Below are 21,968 nucleotides of genomic sequence, written 5' to 3'. Positions count from 1 at the left end.
ATGGAGATGGAAATATGTCTTTATTCACAGGAGGGCCTAGGTAGTATAATAACCTTGCCACCTTTGGGGAACCAGTCCACCCCCCCCAGCTAAAGATAAAATGGAGATGGGACCATTTCTTAGTTTAAGGCAGGGCCCACCAGGACACAGTAAAATACTGCAATTATCACTATTCCATCAGGAAAGGCAAACCATAATTCTCTCGAATTATTACTTACATGAGAGTCTGTGTTGCAGGCTACAGGAAACACATTCTTAATTCTAATCACTGGAGGCCTTCTGATTGGTAGATGGACTGCACCAGTTCCCTTAATCTTTCCTTCCCCTCCTCCCAGGCTCCTTCTCTGCTTCTACAGATACAAGTCTACGGAAGGGCCTTTTAGCCTTACAAAAACAAACAACCAAACCAGCCTTATGCTTCCTATGAACTTACTAAATAGCTAGAAGGGGGACTGAATTGAACAGCTCAAGCAGCTTCAGGTGCTATGCTTCCCTATGAGGCGCAAAGCCAGGCTTTTGCCTGCTTGCCCAATAAGAATATAGCAATGACGATCTCATTCATATCACAGTAGCTTGTTACAGGCAAGTATCGCAGAGGGTGAACGAGTCAGACATCTAATAACCCTGAGTATGCCTAGCAGTTTGCTGCAGCGTGGTGGTCTGCTATTGCAAAAATAAACAGCACTCAGCGGCGTCTTAAAGACTAAGAAAAGATGATTACAGAATAAAGTTTCGTGGACTAGAGCTCTCTTCTTAGGTGAGGATCTACTCAGCATCTGAAGAGGCCACCCAAGCTTCTCCTGGAATAAAATGTTGGTCTTCAAGGTACCAGAAGGACTCCTGTTTATAATCTCCCATATGCATTTCGGGAGGGGGCATTCTGAAACAAAGAACAACCATCGTGTTTGTCGCTGGGCTCTGGAATAAGGAGGAGCGGGGGGGGGGGGAGAAGGGACATCTCTACACCTTTTTTTTGGGGGGGGGGATAAGGGACATCTGTCAACTCAACCGCAGATTATGCTCCTTAAAAAGCCTTGCTGGGAGAGGGGGGGGGCCGTAGGACGGCCAGCCATTCAGTCCCGGCTGCATACAGCAGACTCCTTTTTCCACCGCTCTCTCCACACACCCCTTTTCTGCAAAGGGCCCCGCCGGTCTCGCAGGAGGGAGTCTACCTTGTCCCTTCGCGCTGGCTCTAGCAAAGGCAGCAAAACCCGCCTTATGTCCCTGTGGCGGGAGCTCTGGAGCAGGCGCTCTGTGCTCTCTCTCCTGCAGCTCTGGCTGCTGCTACAGCCATGCCCCGCCGACTACTGCAGCTGGAAGGGCAGGTAAGCAGGCACGGCGTGGGGTGTTTCATATCGAGGCGCAAAGACGGGAACAGGGAGACAGGGATCTAAACCACATCCCCTTCTAATTGAAGATTGCGCTTTATAGCCAGCATTCGCCTTTTGGATTGCCTTGTCCTCACAGGAAGATTCAGTCGTCAATGATAGCTGGCGCTAAAGGACAGCACAATATCCAATGAAGTGTGGGTACAGCCCTTAAGGTAGGGCCATGCAGGAATGGCCTCTGCTCTATTCCTGCTTGAGTTGATTTGGGTGTCTGTTTCTTTTGGCCTCCAAATTCGAATTTAAATGGTCAGCTGCATAGGACTCTCATTGATAGAGTGATCATGGCACACATTTTTGCTATGAAAAATCACTACCCAAAGTTTATCAGTATCTTGCGATGTCCAAATCCCAACTGCCAAATAACTCTTAGTTGCCTAAAATTTGAAAATCAGGATGTCTATTCAAACTGGACTGGTGTCATTTAGTAAAATAATAAATATTAAGAACACAATCCAGTCAAAGTTGAGCATGTTGAGTTTCCATTAATTTAACTAGAAGAGAATCAAAAGCACTAGCTTAACTCTCAAGAAATCAAAGGGTTTTTAATGTGTTCCATTGTGAATGTATTATAGTTAATTATTTTATGGCATTATTTTTATTTCTAATTCACAGTTTCTAGAAACTTAATGGAGCTAATCTGAATATTTGTATGTTTTAAAATTAGGTTTCTGAGAATGGGCAAATTTAAGGGAAAACTCTTGCCAGCTTTAATGACTAATCCTAAAAACACTTTCCTCGAAGTAAGCCTCATTTAATAAACCTGAATAAGATTGAATAGATGTGACTCATGACATTGCAGTGTGAGTGATTTATCTCCCACTGAAATCAATTAAAAAGGCATAACTTTGTCTGGATTGTTTACAAAATTTGTGCAGTAATTAAAATGTGCTATTCTTAAAATGCTTCATATGATTAGTTCTTAGTTTAGCAGAACTGAGTACTTACAATTACTAAGTACATATATTTAAACTGGATGCTGAGTGCTTGAATTTATTAAATAAAAGTGGACATGTTCAGATCTGTAACATGTACATGCCATGGAGTTAGCAAATAAAATGTTTTGTCATATTAGATGCTAGCTTTAAATATTAGATATTCAGAAACCATGTGTGAGAGTCAATGGTGCTTTTCAGGGGTTTTTTTAGTTGGTAATTAAAATCATTATATCATAACAACAAAATAACAATCTGTACATCAAGTAGTATGAATTCCCAGCTTCCTTTAAAAAAAAAAAGAGTTACGCCTATAGCCCTTTTTGTAGATATGCATTTCCCCTTATATATCTGCAAAGAAAGGGGCTTCAGATTTTTTTGAAAAACTGAAAGCTTAGAATTGAGAGACACCAATAAAGACATCGTAATATCATTCTAACAATATAACAATATTCAACTTTCAATTTAAAAAGGAAAAAAGACCTGGTGGTGACTGAGGGAAGAAATGGTTGCTATGAGGATGAGGGCAGGTAAAATGGTTGCCATGAGGGCAGGACTGAGAAAATCTGAATTTCCCTACCCACAAGGCAGCCATCTGTGGCTGTGCTGTATCTTTCCCAAAACTTTGAAAAAGGCTCAAGAAAAAAAACTTTGGGAAAGATTGGAGAAAACCCTGGGAAACCCCAGGGGGGTACATGAATGCACCACAATGCTGTGGGGAAATTGGGAGGGGGGGGGACGGAACACTTCTCAACAGCATTAAACCTGAGGCAAATAACCTGTGTGGACACAGCCAATATGGTGTAGTTCAAAGGTCCCTAACCTTATTGAGCCTGTGGGTACTTTTGGAATTTTGAGAAGACTAAGTGGCCACCACCACTAAACAGCTGCCACAGGTGTCCCATATTGAGAGGTTCCAAGCCAAGCATCCTCCTGTGATGAAAATAGCTGTTTCTGTACAGGTGCTCTGCAGACAGAAAGGTGTTGCCTCCTGGACTCTTCTAAACCATCTGCTTCTCTAAAGGGATGGAGGAAAACCTGGATTATCTGTTTTGGTTTGGGGGAAAATCTGTTTTGTTCCCCCCAGCCCCCTTCTCTCTGTGGCCCTGCCTGACCCTGAGTGGGGTCCTGTTCTTCTTAAAAGTGGCACAGAAAGAAAAGTTATCCCACTGTTGCTTCTCCTGTCACTGCAGCAGATGGGGGGGGGGGGAACGGACCCACATCTGAGTGAATTTATCTGTTTGTTACAGTTCCTAGAATTTGCTACAATTCCTAGAGCCCTGGTTTTGGTTAACCTGCAGGGAACAGAACAGAACGAAAATCCCAGGACTGCCATTCCCTGAGTACCACTTGCATCCTCTTCCTCACCCACCCCATTGTTTTCCAGTGGCTTGAGCTGGGACCCCCACTCACGTGCAGTGGAGCAGGTTCACCTCCGCTGTACCGAGGGCTCTCTTGAATGGATGTACCCGGCACGAGCCCTCCGCGTCATCTTGGAGCCCAACTTGTCAAGCGCCCGACACACCGCTGTCTGCATCAAGCCCTCCAGCCACTTTCAAGGAGCCAACATCTATGTGGAGCGGGATGGGCAGCTTCGTCTGCTGGTGAGCGAGGCTGAGGCATCCCGCCTGCGCCAGGTGTCTTGCTTCAGCACCCGCACACCCCAGCGGGTGGCCCTTTTCCTACAGGCCAGTCCTCAGAGGGACATCAGCCGCAGGACGGCCAGTTTCCAGTATGAGTTGCTTAGCAACCAGAGCACAACAGGCCCAGACTTCCAGAAAATGGCTCTTGTGGAAGGTAAGGCTCCTGTCTTCTGGCACTCTGTTAAAGCACCTGAAAATCCTGGTTTTAAAACATTTCAAAAAAACACATCAAAACAGTAAAATACAAGAGGGAAATTTAAATTATGAAAGCAGTGATCAAAAACAGCCCAACCAAACCAGAAAGGCATTTGCCATTTTTAACGAAACTATTAAGTGAGCCATCAAAGGAAACTGATTCTGCAAGGGTAGGCACCACTAGTAAAAATGCCCTCTTCCTCACAATTTTGCCAGCCTTGCTTCCCAATGCCAGTCAGAACAGCAGAAAATGTATTACTTTTCACATGTGGGTTCTTGAGAGGTTTACTGGCCACATTACCTGAATCCATTACCACCCACATTAACTGCGGGTGACCTTTAAAAAAAGTATGCTAGTCAAATTGAAAGTGTTAGTACTGCTCTAGTGCTCACTCTAGCACCATTCAGCCCCCTGTTCTTATTTTATTTGCTGAAATTTTTGTCTCATTTTCTGAATGGGTGTGTTCGAGTCAGGCCCATAGCTAACGCGGGGCCCATGGGCCCCGGTCCCCTAACATTTCTTTCAGGGCCCCAACCTGAGCCTTGGCTTCTCCTCCTTGAGCTCCACAGTAGCTTTGTGCCTGTCGATCGGCCCCATCTGAACTAGCACAGTCCGGGGGTGGGGGATGCGCCTAGGTCCATATAGACATATAATGGCTGGCCCCTGAGCAAAAAATTAGCCCCCGCCCAGCAAAACGTTGCTAGCTACGGGGCAGGTTCAAGTGGCTTACAAAAAATATGAAGCAACAAAAACACGATCAGTAAAGCTAGCAAATACCTAATAGAAAAATTCTTTTCAAAAACAAACAAACTCACTTCTGATCTACTGAGCTGCAAATCAAACAGGAGAACAAGTTTGCCTTTGTGGCCCTTTCATGAATGGCCATTTTGAGAAGAGTGTGAAAAGAGCTGAAGGGGAATCAACGTTTTTACTCTTACTCCCCGCACATGTGGAGTGCCAGAGTATGTTCATTTTGTCTGTAACTCTCTTTCATCTGGGGTATAGCCCGCTCAGTGGCCCAGATGCCTCCAGTTGTTGACACTCACTCTATATCATAAATTTGTCTAAGTGTGCCATGGAGCCCCACTGCCTGACTGTGACATGGGTGGCATTCATGCCACAGGTTGGCCACCTTTGACCCAGGTTGACAGTATTCAGGGATGGAAGAGAATCATGCCCATAAGGTCTCTTTCTCTTAAAGTTACAGTAGTCTTACTAAAATTGTGTGGATATTATTATTATTTTGCTAAACAACATTTTCCTACCTAAGCCTACAGCTCTTGAGAACAAAAAAGATTGCAGCAGGCACTAGAGATGATTGTTTACCATGCATATGCACTTGGTATGAAATCAGTTGAAATATTCTCCAAACCACTTGACAGGCTGCTGTGGAGGACAGGCATAACAGAACTGCATCTGCACATCATTCAATCTTGCAGTATTGTTGCCCTATAGCAACAATTTGCAACTGGCTTTCCCCATGTGAAGATGTCAGCCCATTACAAATTATTATGATAGTGCAATATCCAATGATGTGTGGATACAACCGAGGTGGTTATGTGGCATGCTGTTAGAGTTGCCGCCACTGCCTTGACAAATGCTGGGGGATTTTGAAGGTGGTGACTGTGGAGGATGTGATTTCACTTCTGAGTGATGATCTAGGAATTTCCTCTAACTTCTAGAATAAAAACATAGACATGGGGCAATTCCTAGAGTGTCACTGTGGAGGCCATTTATCCAGCTATTTTTTTCTTTTGCTCCTCAGTTTTCTCAAGGGCTGGGGACTGGAGTGGAGGGCAGGGGTTGCCCTCCACAGGTAGGCTAATGGCAAGCCTTCTTGCTGAGGAAAATGAACAGTTTATAAATGGTTCTCCTTGTTGACCTGAAGTAAATATTAGTTTACAATATCAAAATATTCAAATATTCTGCAGATCATTTGTGAAGGTTCATGAACTATGACTGTGTAGCATTTTGCAAATTAACAACATGGTAATAATCAGAAAACTGGCTGTGCTTCTAAGCTATTCATCTTTATATATTGAACAAAGTTTGATGTCCTTCATACACATTCAGATGCCTACTAGCAAAGAACTGTTTCTGTTTTTCAGCAATGTGCCGCCCTTGCGACAATATGGAACTTCTCATGGCCATTTGCAACAGTGATTTTGGTAAGTATCTTTGCAGGATAAGTTATTTTGAAATGAGCTTGATGCGCTGCAGCTCTTCTTGTTGTTGGGTTGTTACAGTGGGGTAAGTCCTTAGCATACTGTAATAGGCTCTTTCTTGGTCCCCAAACATATCTTTTCTTTAGCAAAGAAAAATAGGAACTGGACTCTGTTCAGACATCTGCACCTGTTGCCATCATAGAGAAAGTACATGTTCACCCCGTATAATGCACTCTAGGGGTGCGTTCAGACGGCGTGCTGAGAGCGGTTTAAACTGGTCCAGTTCTGACGCGATAATCTTTGACCTGGATAATCACGATCACACTTACCTCCCTTATCCCGCCTCACCGCGCAGTCACATCGCTCCCCGGTGTCTACACTACTGACATACGGGAGTGTGTGTTGGCATTTTTTAAAAAAAAATTCTCTGTTTGCACATGCGCATAGGCGCTCATCCATAGAATGGGGGGGAAACTATCATGGCGCATGCACAGAACCACCAGGGCGAATCAATCAACCCCTCCAACAAAAGACTTCCCTTTAAACTTTTGACCCAAAAATGGCCTCCATGAGATCCTGAACTCATCTAAACGGTAAAACGAGTGACCATTTAAACGTCGGTTTTATAAATGCAGAAGCAGAGCTCCGCCTGTGCGCACACCGCTGGCGCTAAAAAACAAATTGTGGGCGAAAAGCGGAAGCCTCGGGCTTCTGTGGCAGCTTTCCAGAGGGTAGGGGGTTGAAGCACCTGGAAGTGGCTCAACACCGCAGGAGCGATCAGACATCGGAAAATGCAGCTTGAAACCGGAGAATCAGGAAAACACCAGAGGGGGAACTGGTAACAAAATACTCTGATTTAAAGGGGGATTTGAGCCGGAAAGCGACAGCTGGGGACAGTGCGCATATGTGTGAATTTGAGCCATGCATATAAAATCCGTTACTGAAGCGTGACGAAAGCTGATTAAACAGCCCGTCTGAACATGCCCTAGGTGTACCTTAATGGTGTGCAACATGGGTATTTGAGGCAGCTGCTCACATGTGCAGGGGGCTAAAGTGCACGTTGTTGTTGTTCAGTTGCACAGTTGAGTCTGACTCTTCGCGACCCCATGGACCACATCACACCAGGCCTTCCTGTCTTCCACCTTCCTCTGAAGTTTGCTCAATCTCATATTTGTTGCATCGGTGACACTGTCTAACCATCTCATCCTTTGCCATCCCCGTCTTCTTTTCCCTCTCTTTCCCAGCATCAGGGTCTTCTCCAGGGAGTGCTCCCTTCTCATTTGGTGGCCAAAGTATTTGAGCTTCAGTATCTGGCCTTCCAGGGAACAGTCAGATTTGACTTCTTTTAGGATTGACTGATTTGTTCTCCTTGCAGTCCAAGGGACTCTCAAGAGTCTTCTCCAGCACCATAATTCGAAAGCATCTATTCTTCAGCGCTCAGCCTTCCTTATGGTCCAGCTCTCACAGCCATCCATTACTACTGGGAATACCATTGCTTTGACCATATGGACTTTTGTTGGCAGGGTGATGTCTCTACTTTTTATTATGCTGTCTAGATTTGCCATAGCTTTCCTCCGAAGGAGCAGGCATCTTTTAATTTCATGGCTGCAGTCATTGTCTAAAGTGCACACTCTACCTCTTTTATCTGATAGAAAGAAGTGCAGTTCGGGCTTTGGCACAGACGTTTTTGGAGTATCTATGTCACATGTTATTTTAAGGGTAATAAAAGGAAAATCACCCTCTTCTTGCTTATAAGGAAATTATTGGTGAGATCCAACCTGAAGACTTGTGCGTAATTTCCCTATTCTCCAACTACATTTTCTTATTCTTTATATTATACTTTATATTTTTACTTTACAACTGTGTTTCATCCCTGTTGTTTCTCGGCATGTGGAGGAACGATCTACCCAGGAACTGATTAAGTCCACACTTGCATCATTTCAGCAATGCTCCCAGACCATCCATCAGGCCATTTTCTTATGCTCATTTAAAGCGGGTTGGTCCTTTTCCTCCTTGGTTTCCTTACCGAGGTAATTGGTCCCATTGTTTTTACTTCATGAAGTTTTTGGGTCTCCAGGAAGGCACACTCCTCCTTGCTGGGTTGACTGGACGCACACCCGACTGACAGATGTGGCAGTGAAGGACGCACAATGGGGGGCATTTATAGCTGAAGCACCAACAGACCAGAAAAAATAGCCTTTTGAACAGTCTATTTATGGCTTGACATCCCTGTCCTGTGTTCACCAATTGCCTTCATTTAGGGTTTTTTTTTGGGGGGGGGATTAGAGAAAATAGGTACTAATGAAAGTGTAAATGACAGGCAAAGTGAATTGGACCTTTATGGTTCTTAAGATAGAGTTCCTCACTGAGAGGCTACAGGCTGCAGAGGAGAAACTTGGAGCAGGCGGAACAAGAGCCTTACAGCTTGTCAATAGCCTTGACTGCATCTGAGGAAAAGATGCTCACACAAAAGCCCATGGGGTAGGCAAGGGGGGGGCAGAGCAAAGGACATCTGTTCTGCTAAAAGGTTAGCGTCTCCAGGAAATTGGATTAGCTGAGGAAGTCCCTGAGATCTTGCTAAATAAGCTCTTTGTATGCATGATGTGGGTGAGGTGAGGTAATTATCCCCAAAGGGAAAGATTTAAATGATGCCGTATTTTGTAAACAAACTCTGTAATTGATTATTTGATTGGGGAGCATTTCGGCTGCAAATGGAACCTTGTCCTCGCAAGAGCAGTGCTTCCAGTTTCACTTCCCACTGAATCAGGGGCAGTTTATTCATTCATTTTTCTGAGTTGGAGGGAAGTTGGCTTATTTTCTGAACTGGAGGGAAATTGTTGAATGGAGGCTAATAGACCCATGATGTTTGTGGTCATCTAAATGTTGTTCCATTGGTCCTGTATGTTTGTTTATCTAGAACATTTGAAAACCAGGTTTTCTCCAAAACAGGACTCAGGGCAGATTACAATTATAATTTTAAAAATTGCAATTAAATGTGTTAGGACTAACAAATTTCTGGCTATCATGAATTGGTGCAGAAGGCCACAGGGCTGCATTATCCAGCCTGCAATGTGGAATTCTACCTAACCACTTCAGGAAGACTACTCCATAGAGTATGGACAACCACTGGAACATTGTGATTTGGCAGCATTATAGGAAGGAATATCCCATAGATGTTGGTCAGAGGAGCAGAGCTGTCATGTGGGTCAATACTGGGAGAGGTGGTCCTGCAGGTACATGGATCTGAGGCCATAACTGAGCACTGCACTGCACACAGCATGGTGGTATACTACCCTGGAGTTGGTCATATGAATTAGCTTTTTGATGCTCTTGGAAGAACTTTACATGAAAGGCTGGTTCATATATGCATCTACTAGTTTCAGAGGATTAGCCCTGTTAATGCACATTATTTCTCCACTGTCCATATGACTGGCAGACAAATGTGTAAATTGAGTCCACCAGAAAGCACTGCGTGAGATGTTGTGAAAGTCTGGATCCCTAGTGTTGTGTATGTAATGGCTTATTCACATGGCAAGCCATTACTTGACATTGCAGTGACAAAACTGCATGTGTGAACCAGCTTTGTTCTTATGAGCTGTAGGGATTTTAAGGACATCTTTAATTTTTCTCCATGGAGCAAATAGCCTGGGAGGAGTAGGTATGTGTCATTTAAATCAGCAAAGCAACACAGGAGGATTAACACATAGTCACCTCTAGAATCCATCTCCTGTGGCTCTGGTCAAATTCTTCCCTGTCACCACCATCCACCTCTGTAGCTGCTGTTATCTTAAAAAACAAAACAAGGGAGATCCAATCATGGCTCTCTCACCATCTTACTATACTCTATCAATAGTGCCAAAGAACCACAGTACTCAAAAGAGCCTTTGAAAAAAGTATGTAGCCATTTTGGTCCATGGTAAAATACAAAAACAAAAGCCATATAATGCATTTTATTAAGGCTAACCAAAACAACGCAGCACGGCCTGCAGGCTTTTTCAGTTCTCCAGAACTCATCAGGCTAGATGCTAAAACACATGGGGGGGGGTGTCTTTCAGGCTATGATCTTAAAAATAAGCCTGCACTCTGTGTTATCCTGGTTGGTCCTAAAGAAAGCTATTACAAAAGAAGCTAGATGGTAGTTCATAGTTTCTCAGAGTTTTTCACATTGATCCTCTTAACTCCGTTAGAAATACTCAAGTGGGTAGCCATGTTGGTCTGAAGCAGTATTGTAAAGTTTGAGTCCACTGGCCCTGGTCTCAAACTTTGTTTGGTTAGAAATAGTTTGGGTCTTCATCTTCCCCAATGTAGTGGGCTCTTCTTGCCTAGCAAGTGGCTAGAGCTGGCCTTCAGCTCAGGGGACAGAAAGTGTTGAAGCCTCTGGTTGTCAAGACTACCATGGTAGCCTGACCCACCTCTGTTGACAGACCTCCCCGTGTTACAGTGATTGTAAGGCAGTGAGAGAGCCGTCTTCCTCTTATCGTGCAATCCTGAACAGAGTTAACACCTTCCTAAGTGTTCTGACATCTTAGAAGGGTGTCACTCTGTTTAGAATTGCAGTGTTTGCTGCGTGAAGACACCACTGCTTTAGAACCTGGTCATAGAGAGTTTGTTTACTGTACTAGATGGGCTCTTGGGCTCTTCACTCACTAGGAAGCAGCAAGCAGCAATAACAGGAAAGAACCATTTCTGTTTTAAGCATCCTTTTCTCCATCTTGTGTTCTTGTCTAGTGGTGAGAGGCTCGATCCAAAATGTCAGCCACGATTTGGAGAATCATATGTCCCGGGTGGAAGTTGGAGTGCTGCAGGTCTACAGGCAGAAAAACCAGATCTTCTGGGAAGATAAATCAACCGGTGAGTGGCGAGGGCTCATCAAGACTCTCCTGCAGTGTAAAGTCAAGAAAGGGGCTGGGGACTTCCTCTTCACTGGCAACGAACACTTTGGCGAAGCTTGGCTGGGCTGTGCCCCACGATTTAAAGAGTTCAGGGCTGTCTACCAAACAGCCAGCAAGAAAGGAGCAAACCCTTGTGAGTTTCAGTTTGACTGAATGTGTATGAGGATCACAAGAAATGACTTAATACAGTTTTCGCATATAAGAAGAATGGTTTGATCAGAAAATGGGAGGTGACTGGAATATTAAAATGTGTTTCCTTTAGAGAAGAGAACCAGTGCGCTTTGCTGAATAGAAGAGGCTTTGCACCAGGGAAATCTAGATAAGTCCCACCTCTCTCACAGACTACTATGAGGTCATTGGCAAATTATTACTGTCCAGTTTGTACATTGTGAATTCTGACCTACCTCACAGGATTGTTGTGAGGGCAAACAATAAAGAATATAAAGCACTTTGCAAGCCACAAAAACACCAGATAAATTATGATTGCATCCTGAATTCCAAAGAGCACGTCACCCTGGAATAAAACTCCAGTTAATGTCTTGGGTGAATCCCAGCTCTGCTACAATTGCACTCACAGGAACAGGTGTTTTGAGAAAGGGGTTGAAAGGGGTTGAAAATTTAATATAATCCTCCATGCCCCCTTCTAATATGTTACATATGCTTTAATGCTCAAGCAGAGCTCCTGAGTGAACTGTTTTCTCAAACAGAGGAAGCAGTTCTATGCATTCATCCCATTGTGCCTGCAAAGTTATCCCTTCTGTTGAACCAAAACTCTGAAGCTGCCTTATACTGAGTCATTCCCTTGGTCCATCAAGGTCAGTATTGTGTACTCAAGCTGGGAGGAGCTCTCTAGGGTCTCAGATGGAGATCTTTCACCTTACTTACTACCTGGCACTTCTAACTGGAGAGGGTAGCGATTGAATTTGGGATCTTCTCCGTGCAAAGTTGATGTTCTACCACTGAGCCACAGCTCCTCCCCAAATGAAGCCTTTGTGAATGGTTGCAAGGGCAAGACCTTTATTCCCAACACAGAGGCTTCTGTTTGAGTTGGGACTCCCAGGTGCTGAAAATGCAGCCCAAATAGACATGACATCACTGCACTGCAACTTTCCTCACCCCTACTCCACTGCATTAGATGCCATCTCTGGAGGCAGGGATCTTGCAACAGAAGGAGCATGCTATCATCTGCTTTATAGTTTACTATGTGTTACAAGGTAAAGATGAAGCAGGACTGCTTTTCATAGCAGGACTACATAACCTCCAGAATGGCCAATTTCAGCATCTTATTTGAAAGTGAGGTAGGATTGCAAAGAAAAGGCAGCACTGCAGAATCATGCAAAGACACCCCCACCCAGACCAGTAAGAATCTTTAATGAGCTTTTGAGTGACCAAGCTATCCCTTTTGACTGCTGGCTTTGAACAGAGGGTGCTGTTAGATTCCACAGTACTCTTCCAAATTTTATGTATGTATTTACTTATTTTTAAAAAAATTGTGGCACTTTTCCAACTGATCAGAGGCCCCAGGTTGGTGAACCATAGAACATTTGAACAATTAAAAACAACATTTTAAATTATTAAATAATTCAATAGGTCACATAGAGAAACAATACCAGTACCAGGGAGGAGGGCCAGTAACTGGTATGGGGGTATGCCAAATGAAACAAAAATGTCTTCACCTAGTGGTGGAAGATACTGATAGAGGAAGACTGATGAATCTCCCTAGGGAGAGAGTTCCAAAGTTCTGGTGCCACAACTGAGAAGGCCCTTTCTTGGGTCACCACCCGTCTAGCCTCAGTTGGTGGGAGCACCCAAAGCAGGGTTTCTGAAGATGGCCAGAGTGTATGAGTAGGTTCATATGAGAGGTGATCCTTAAGGTATGTGCTCAAACTGGGCTGCTTCTATGCATTGTTTTTTTAAAAAAAAAATGCAGCAGCCAGCATATCACAAACACACATTTCAGCTCTTTATTCTGAAGACAAGATTCAACAATTTCATATGTAGTACTACCCTCCTCACACCACCAGGGAAGAAGGAAAGCCTGAAGGAGGAATGGAGGCACACACTGACTAAGGAAAGCCCAGGTGCTTACCAGTCCTCAGCCTCCAGTGGAAAGCCTTTTCATTTAAATGAGGGCAGCCAATAACAACCCCTCCCTTACAGTGGTCCCACCCACTTTTTGAAAAGCTGTGGGCACCAAGGGAAAAACTGGCATGTGCCATGGTGTCCGGGGCACAAAATTGGGAACCCCTTCCTTAGCCTATGTCTGTTCTAACAGAGGTTCATTACAGATAACCATTTTACCAATGTATCACTGGAATTCTGGAGATCTGTATGAACCCCTAGAGGCTCCTGTACAGTTAGTAATTCTAATGCACACCTCAGTCAATCGGTGCATGTAAGTCTGTTGTGACTCAAGTTGTTGGACTTACCTTTTATTCACCTAGTAGTGCTTCACAGCCTTTTGACATGGGTCAGCCACATAATTTCAGTAGTGTTTGAAATGCATTAGAACGTCTGAAAGGCATTCTGGGAGTTGCTAATGGACAAAGTTTACCAGCTGGCACATATTTGTGCATTTTCAGACACAGGTGGCCTTCAGATGTTGCAGGAAAAATATTGAATCTTTAGTGGAAATAGAAACCATGAAAATAACACTGAAGCAGCCTTTAATGCCTGCTTTACATAGGGCATTTTTTTCTTGAACAAATTTGTTCATGGAGAATGATTATACAGCAGCTTCCCAACCCAAGTATTCAGGTCACACAGTGGGCCTCATTTCATGTGTACAGAAGTCCAGGACCCCAACTAGACCTTATCCCTGCTGGGCTGAATGTTCGAACCCAGCTCTTAGCCAGAAAACAGGACATGAATTTAAGGTGACAAAAGTTTGCAGCCTTCCTGCAACTTAAGGGGTTCTTTCTCTAAAAGAAGAGGCTACTGTTGGCTGATAGGCTCTCTAGGCTGGAGGAGATGTCCTTAGGTTGAACTTTCCAGCCCAAACATGCTACTGAGATGAAATGGTACTCCCCCTTTCTACACTATCCTGTTTTAAATCAGATCCTGTTTAAAATGTGTGGATTTGCCACCATGGCATCTAGTTTGGTAATTCTTAATACAGCACTTTTGCAGAGAATTTAAAGCTTCACATTTTCCTTTGATAAGGAGCCTTAGTTCAACATTTTAGGAAACTAACAAAAGATAGGCAAGGGGGTCTACATGCCTTGGATTGATTCTAAAGAACAGTGAGTGGAAGGCAAATAATATACTCATGTTGTTTTGCAAATGCCTGCAGAAGAAATTGCACAAGCATTCGAGTCATGTTATATTAAGAGGCAGGTAGGTTCTCTAGGTATTCTCATGTCTCCAGTTGTGCAAGAAAGCTTGCAGTTCCATCCCAACACAAGTGTGCAGGATCTTCAAGGGTATTCATGTGTTGTTCTCCTATGGATGGCATGGATGACAACATAAGCCAAATTGTGCTCAGAAAACTAATGTTTAAATTTAGGGATACTCTTACTTGATTGTGGTTACTATTGCTTAATGAGAATTTTTAGGAGACATCACTGTGCTGCAACTTTCCTCACTCCTAGGAGTGAGAAGGTCCAACCAGAACTACTCAAAGTGGGATTTACTATCCATTTCAATGGAAAGTGGCCTCTACTCTAAATTTTAGAAAGCTAAAATACTATTTAGCCAACATTGAGATAATTTTTGGAAGAGATATAAAGCACTGGCAACATTTCAAGCAATATCATTGAGCAGTTTTAACTGTGAACCCCCCCTCCCCCATTTTTCACATGCATATTGGTCTGTGCTTGAATCATTTTGGGACCATGAATCCCTCGTGTTGGCATTTTCTCCTAAATTATCTCCCTCTTTTCAATTAGCCTTTATTATTTTAATGGACTATCCCTGCTTCCCTCCCACAGCTTTTGGACTTGCTCACATAATTGCCTGTATTTTATGTAAATGGAATTGTTACACCGTAAAATGATATACAAATGTGTCTACCGCACAAAGTCCAATAAAGAGCTTGAATAAACCCATTATTTACAATATAACGGCATCTGATAGCAGCCTGGGAAACACAGACCTGACAGATGCGGGCCCGTGACAAGGCCTGAAAAAAGTGAATGGGGAGGGCTCCAATAGACCACAATTAATTGACTTTTAAAATAACTCCTTTTTTCACAGTTCTACTTGGCTGAGCAGGATTCACAAATTGCTGTCTTGAACTTCTTAATGGGACAAAATAGCTGCCAATGAAAGTCTAAATGACATGGACTTTGAATGGAAGCCGTACAATGACCACACCGTGACATGTTTTTAACTGACATATTGATTATTTGAGAAGTGGGCACCACTCAATTGAAGGCAGAGGAGAAGGGGAGGTGAAAGGGGTGGGGTTGCGTGGGGGGGAAGGAAGAAGAAAATGGAAGTAGGGGAAGAACACTAATGCACATTCTAAAAAGTTTGAACCTATTCTACATGAACGAAGAAAACCCCTTGTAAAATTGGAATTTTCAAAGCATACAGTTTTAATTGGAATTTTAATGTACACTTACTGATGTTGTTAGCCGCCCTGAGCCTGCCGAATGGCGGAGAGGGCAGGATATAAACGTAAATATAAATAAATAAATAAATAAAATGCTTCTGGACAGTTTCACTGGAGTAGCCACGTCTATCCAGAGTTTGCAAACAGGACTTGGAATTAACCATGGTTACTGTTGACATCAGTACAGAGGGAATGCTGTTGCTGCTGAAATGGAGAGGCTACGATTACCAGCAGGCCTAGAGGGGGAAATGCCCTGACCTCTCAATAGGATGTTGCGCACTTAGATGTTCTTTACCTCTATGCCATGAAAAGCTTCAACCACCCATTTCCTCACATTAAGCCTCTATTAATTATTATTTGTTAACATTTTTACCCCACCCTCCCCGCGAGCGGGCTCAGGGCGGCTCACAAGAGGGCACAAGCTCATACATAAAAAAAGGATAAAACAGTAAAACCATTAAATAACAACAAAAACAAGAATAAAGTGCTCCATACAAACAAGATGGTCTCCGAAGATGGTATCAGTCATTTCATTGGGGTGATATTGTCCTGTCGATGGTCCAAGGCCAGGCCAGCGGTATCAGTGCCATGCAAGATTGTGGCAGATCTTCCGGGGACCGCCCGACCCCGTTGTTATCTCCACCATTGATGGTGGTGGTAGTGATAGTGGCGGCCCCTATATAAAAGCCTGGCAGAAGAGCTCCGTCTTGCAGGCCCTGCGGAACTGCATAAGGTCCCGCAGGGCCCTGATCTCCTCCAGGAGCGTGTTCCACCAGGTGGGGGCAGCCACTGAGAAGGATCTGGCCCTGGTTGCAGCAAGCTTTGCCTCCCGGGGGCCTGGAATCACCAGATGGTGTTGTGTCCCCGACTTAAGTGCTCTTGGGGGTATATGTGGGGAAAGGTGGTCCCTCAGGTAGGTCGGATGTTAAAAGAACAGGATGTTTTTTTCTCCAAACCTGTTTGTGTCCATAGGAGATGGGGAAAGTAACGTATGTGCCCACTTACCAGTCTCTAGTGAATTCGTGGTTTTACTGAAATTTGAACCAGAGACTTCCTGCTTCATAATTCGGTTTCAGGCCGCAATCCCAGGCACAAAAAAATGTGCACCAGATTGCACTGTGTTTTAATGTTTTAGACCTCTTATACCTTTGTTCTGCCTGCCCAGCACTGTCCTCTGTTATAGAGGTAGGAAGTGGTCCCCTGGTGCTAGGCACTTTCCACTCCCACAAGACCACACCTTCCCTGTAACCAAACCCCTTTAGTTTCAGTTAGGGTTTCTTGCAAGTAAATTTAGAAACATGGCAGTGGTAAACCTGTTTTCATTGCCTCATGCTCCCCTTGAAATGTCAGGCATGGGGAGTGCTACATGATAGTCACTTAGAAAACCAGCTGGCTGCTGTGGCTCAGAGCACGTTTGCCCAGCTCTGGCTAGTATGTCAACTGCATCCATTCCTGGGTCAGTCAGATCCAGTTAGCGTTCCATGCCTCAGGTACATCTAGACTGGACTACTGCAATGCACTCTTCTTAGAGCTACCCTTGAAGTGTTCAGAATGTGCAGCTAATGCAGAATGCTGTGGCTAGACTGCTGGTCAGGGCCAGCTATCAGGAGCATAAATCCTCACTACTACTGCAATTGCACTGGCTACCAATCTGCTCCCGAGCTCAATTGAAGGTGTTGGTTTTATCCTTTAGAGCCCTACATGGCTTGGTTGGGAACCAAGGTATCTGACCGACTGTCTTCTCCCATATGTTCTTGCCTGGAAATTAAGTTCATGGGGAAATGTCCTCCTAACTGTTCCACCAATTAAAAACACTCGTTTGGTGGGTACACAAGAGCAGGCCTTTTCCATGATAGCCCCACAGTTATGGAACAACCTCCCCAGGGAGGTGCATGTGCCCCCCTCATTGTCAATCTTCAGGAAGAAACTGAAGTTTTATTTAGGACTGCATTTTGATCAGTTGATTTAGCTTTTATGACTGGCAGTCCTAATTGGAGTTTTCTTTTAAACTGGTGACTTTTATGAATTTTATAATAGCCGTTTTCATTTATTAGTATAATACTGAAGCTTCTGAAAGCCAGCTACTAGATGTATCACATAAATAATGAAAAGGGACAAACTAAAGCCAAAAAGAATGTTGGCAAGAAACTTGTAGTAGTGCAGACTCCAACCATCACTTGTTCACAAAACCTGTCATGAGTTCAGGCTGTAAGAGATCCTGTCCTGGCTGTAAGAGATCCTATCTAAAAAAATAATAATAACCAATGTATTTCTAGTAACTTTAAAAAAAAAACACAACAACAATAGTGAAATAAATTTAGTGTACCTTCAGTTTTAATCCATATGTTCTATGGCTATAGGACAAATTAGTATTCATTTCATATCTAAATAATGATAGACTTTTTATTTAAATGAATTATTTGAATTGGGCCTCCCCCCTTAGTGATTTAAATCTCCATGATTTAAAACTAATCCACCCTGCAATGTGTTAACATTTTTTAAAAAACAAAGCACTGCATGATAATGGTCACAATGAAACTTTATTGAATTTCCACTAGATTGAGATGCATGATGCAATAAGAACAAGTTAAAAGGTTGTAGAAACATTACAGCAATAAAACTGAGCATTTCAAATGGCAGCACACTGATTACAAACCAACCAAACACACATACACAGTTGACAAATGAGAAGAAATCTTGTGTGGCTGAACGTTTGTTTTCAGACTGCTTCTTAAATGCACCCCCACATATGAACAAGCTAACAAAAACTCCTCTGACCTAGAAGCATCACTTAGTGTTCTTTAGATTATTTAACATAAAATTAAAGATTATATAGTGAAGCAATTAACATTATCAGTTTGAATTCTAGCTCCCCCTTTCTTTCTGTTAACACATGCTGAAACCTTCTCCCAATTTTTTTTGCCAACACCAATACTACCTCCAGTTTATCTCCTAGCCTAGAGCTACACTTTCTGTCAAACCTTTCAGTCTCTATGAAAGATCATCTTAATGGAGTTAACTGCATGTATATACACATACGACTACTAGATGTACCTTCCTGAAGGTTTTCACCTAGATTGAAAACCTAGTTCTCAGTGGGCACTATCCAGCTGAAGAGAGAGTTGAACACATGGCTTGACTGTCTTCCACTGAAACCAATGGGACAAATCCATTACTATATCCTGCAGCATGCCTTGCCAGGAGATAAAACAACATTTCTTCATGACTCAGAGCCTGGTTTTCCATTAAATAATCAAACTATCCCGTAAGTGTCTCTCTGGATTGAAATCAACCTCTAGCTGGTGATCACCATTAAACCAGGCTGAAGACAAAGAACCACAAAGAGAAAAGGCATCAATCTAAAAGAAGGAAGATTCCCAAAGAATCCCAACAATCATTTCAAAGTCATTAAGAGATCCATTAATGGGTTTCAGAATACTTCAGTACAAAAACAAAAAACAGAGCCCCAAAGCATTCGAAACACGAACTGAAGTACTGTAGTATATTCCAGGCTACACAAAACTTGGCTACAATTGACAGGATCCGCTGTGCCTTGTATCCAATAAGGGAATTATTTCTAATCACCAGAAAAGTGTGCCTAGTTTCTGTTACAAGTTGTCTAGAATACAAGACAGAGCTTGAAGAAGGGAGGAGGGAGTAGGCCGCTAAGAGAGACCAAAATCTTTCCCCATGACAGGAAAAATTCTTCAACTACAGCAACTAAGCGAGGACTACTGTGGAGAAACGACCTCACAGCTCCCGAATACTGAGGAGTAATGTGCTGTGTTGGAGAAGAATTTATTTCACACAGAGAAGATTTAACCCCCCATCAGTCCTCTTGTCTCCATATTATTGACCAAAGGTTGATTTTTGCCCTTACAGCCACACTACAGGTCAGTACTTCTGATTCCCATTTCTATCTCATATTCTGCTCAGTTCTGACTTGGGCTCTCATCTTTTGTAGCTCATGAGCCCTGCTTTCCTCCCAGTGACATCTGGATAAACTGCATAGTACAGTTCCTAACCTCTCTGTGACTTCTGTCTTGGGTTTCAGGAATATTTTCAAGAAACTATTTGGTGCAAAAGCACAGTTGACTCAAGGCATACTCCAGATGTCACCATTAACTTCCAAAGCATAATTCTTCCCTAATAGTACCCTAAAGCTGGACCACTTATTTGATCAATGGGAAGAACCCTATAACTTGATTCTCTTTTTAAACACTTTTTTTAAGAGACCAGTTTGCTATACTGCTTTAATGGATCTTAAGCTTTCTCTAGAAGTCTCAAGGCATGCAACATGTACATGCTATCAGCATGCTCCAATTTATTTTACTTAAGCCATTAACATGTGTGCTTTGATGTTCTCAAAATGCAGAGCTTCATAAATCAACACATTTGGGACAAGCATCTTCTCAATTTCTTACACGGTTCAGGAAAGAAGTCTGCCTATGTCCACCTAGCTTGTTTCTCCTTTACAAAAAATCAGCTGCAAAGTGATCCTCTGTATTCTGAGGATGCACAGCTTTCAGACCCAGGCTGCATCATGGTCAGAGACAAAACACGATGCCCCGAAATGTCTTGGGATCCTTCCCAGGCTGCTTCCTATTTAAGCATAAAATGGCAGATGGGAACGACCGCTCGAAAACATTCTTCAACCTGGCTTATGTAAAGTGCTTTGAAGTTCTTGGAAGTCACACATGAGGTCTTTAAACATCTGGTTCCATGGCCAAATGCTACCAAATATGTCACTTGTGACACACAAGAGAGACTGAATCAGCTCTGTCAGTGGACAGCAGAAGATCCACACTATAAAGGTGTGTCCAATACACTTTTTTTTTCCATCCACAGCTTCTTGCCAGTACCCCTCCAAAATTACAGAGCATTATTGGAGATGTAAAGCTCCTCAAAACAACAAGAAGAGAAAATCAACTTCCTCTTCTCAAGTAATCAACCACAGATGTGGTCCATTTTACAAAGATCTGAGGGAGCTCTGTGTAATAACATCTCCCTTTTAGTGGAAGGCCTGGTCTGAAAACCATGAAAATGCAGCAAAAATCCTCTTTGTAACTTGTGATTTTTGCATGCTACATGTTGTTTAAGGCCTTCCACAGCCTAGCTCTTTAGATCATGTAACTCTAAAGAACAGAACTGAGCTAAGAGAGGGTTTATGTGACACAAAGGAACTTCTCCACATCTCCAGAGGCACCAAGGTGAAGATGCTCTCACAGCATTTTCTAACTTCCTTTGCAAAAGTACTGCAGGTTACGAGGTGCCCTGGAACTCAGAAGAGCTTTTTTTTTTTTAAGAGTGCTTTGCCTCAACCCAGCAACACTTCCAAAATTCTCTGTCTAGCCCTTCTTCAAGACTAACGATATCTGATACAAGAACAGAAAAAATTCTCTGTCTAGCCCTTCTTCAAGACTAACAATATCCCACACCTGCACCCTATGCCAAGAACAGAAAAGCCTGGCCATCTCCATGCCCCAGCTCTGTTCTCATTCATTAAAACTAAAGCCCTTTATAGGTCACTGAAAAAACTCGAAACAGATTCAAAATAAAATTTGGAGGGATTTGTCTGTGCATGTCCGTCTGCTCCCCTCTTTTGCCTGCCTGACCAACAAAGGTGATGCAAAGAGTTGTGGGATGCACAGCCAGCAATGGCATGCACAGAAAGCATCTCACCTTTTGCTTCCTGATGGTGTCCTAAGGCAGATAATCAGAAGCAAGAAAACTTATGCTCAGACAGGCCCGCCTTTGCTTTCCTCCAGGGTCTAACTTGCTATACGCACAACATCCACAGTCCACCAAGAACTCCATGGGCAAGTATCACTGAAAGGGACAGGTGGTGTTCCACAAGGACATTTCAGTAAGGCTTGCATCATTGAGGTTCTTGACAGATTATGCTCTTAGTTTTCAGTAGCTCTGGATTTTCCAGACAGCAAATGCAGAGGGAGCCTCAAACCAGATAGTTTTGCTTTGAATGCAACAAAGAAGCGATACACAAGCCTAGATTCTAATAGAAAAGGGAGATGGGTTCAGCATGCTAATGAGCAGAGCAAGCACATGCTGATATGTTCAGCCACTCATTTCAACTGGCAGACTGAGATGGTGGTTCCGCTGGAGAACACCCAAAATGCGGGATAGAGGGCTTCAGTAAACTGTGCTCGGAATTTGTAGAGGACGCTGAGTTTCTCAGC

The 21,968-nt window shown here is 43.3% G+C and overlaps 1 protein-coding gene across 1 annotated transcript; it reads left to right on the top strand.

Moving 5' to 3' along the window:
• Nucleotides 1–1,218: 1,218 nt before the first annotated feature.
• On the top strand, nt 1,219–11,369 carry LOC107124592 (meteorin-like protein). The gene is made up of 4 exons (XM_015428082.1): nt 1,219–1,325; nt 3,708–4,117; nt 6,268–6,327; nt 11,053–11,369. Exons 1-4 carry the CDS (start codon nt 1,219–1,221, stop codon nt 11,367–11,369), a joined length of 894 nt encoding a protein of 297 aa, XP_015283568.1.
• Nucleotides 11,370–21,968: the final 10,599 nt, after the last annotated feature.

The sequence above is a fragment of the Gekko japonicus genome, unplaced genomic scaffold, assembly GCF_001447785.1.
Source record: "Gekko japonicus isolate JY-2015 unplaced genomic scaffold, Gekko_japonicus_V1.1 scaffold1091, whole genome shotgun sequence".
Taxonomy (NCBI): domain Eukaryota; kingdom Metazoa; phylum Chordata; class Lepidosauria; order Squamata; family Gekkonidae; genus Gekko; species Gekko japonicus.
Note: the sequence above shows the minus strand (reverse complement) of the source record. Positions and strands in the feature narration are given on the sequence as shown.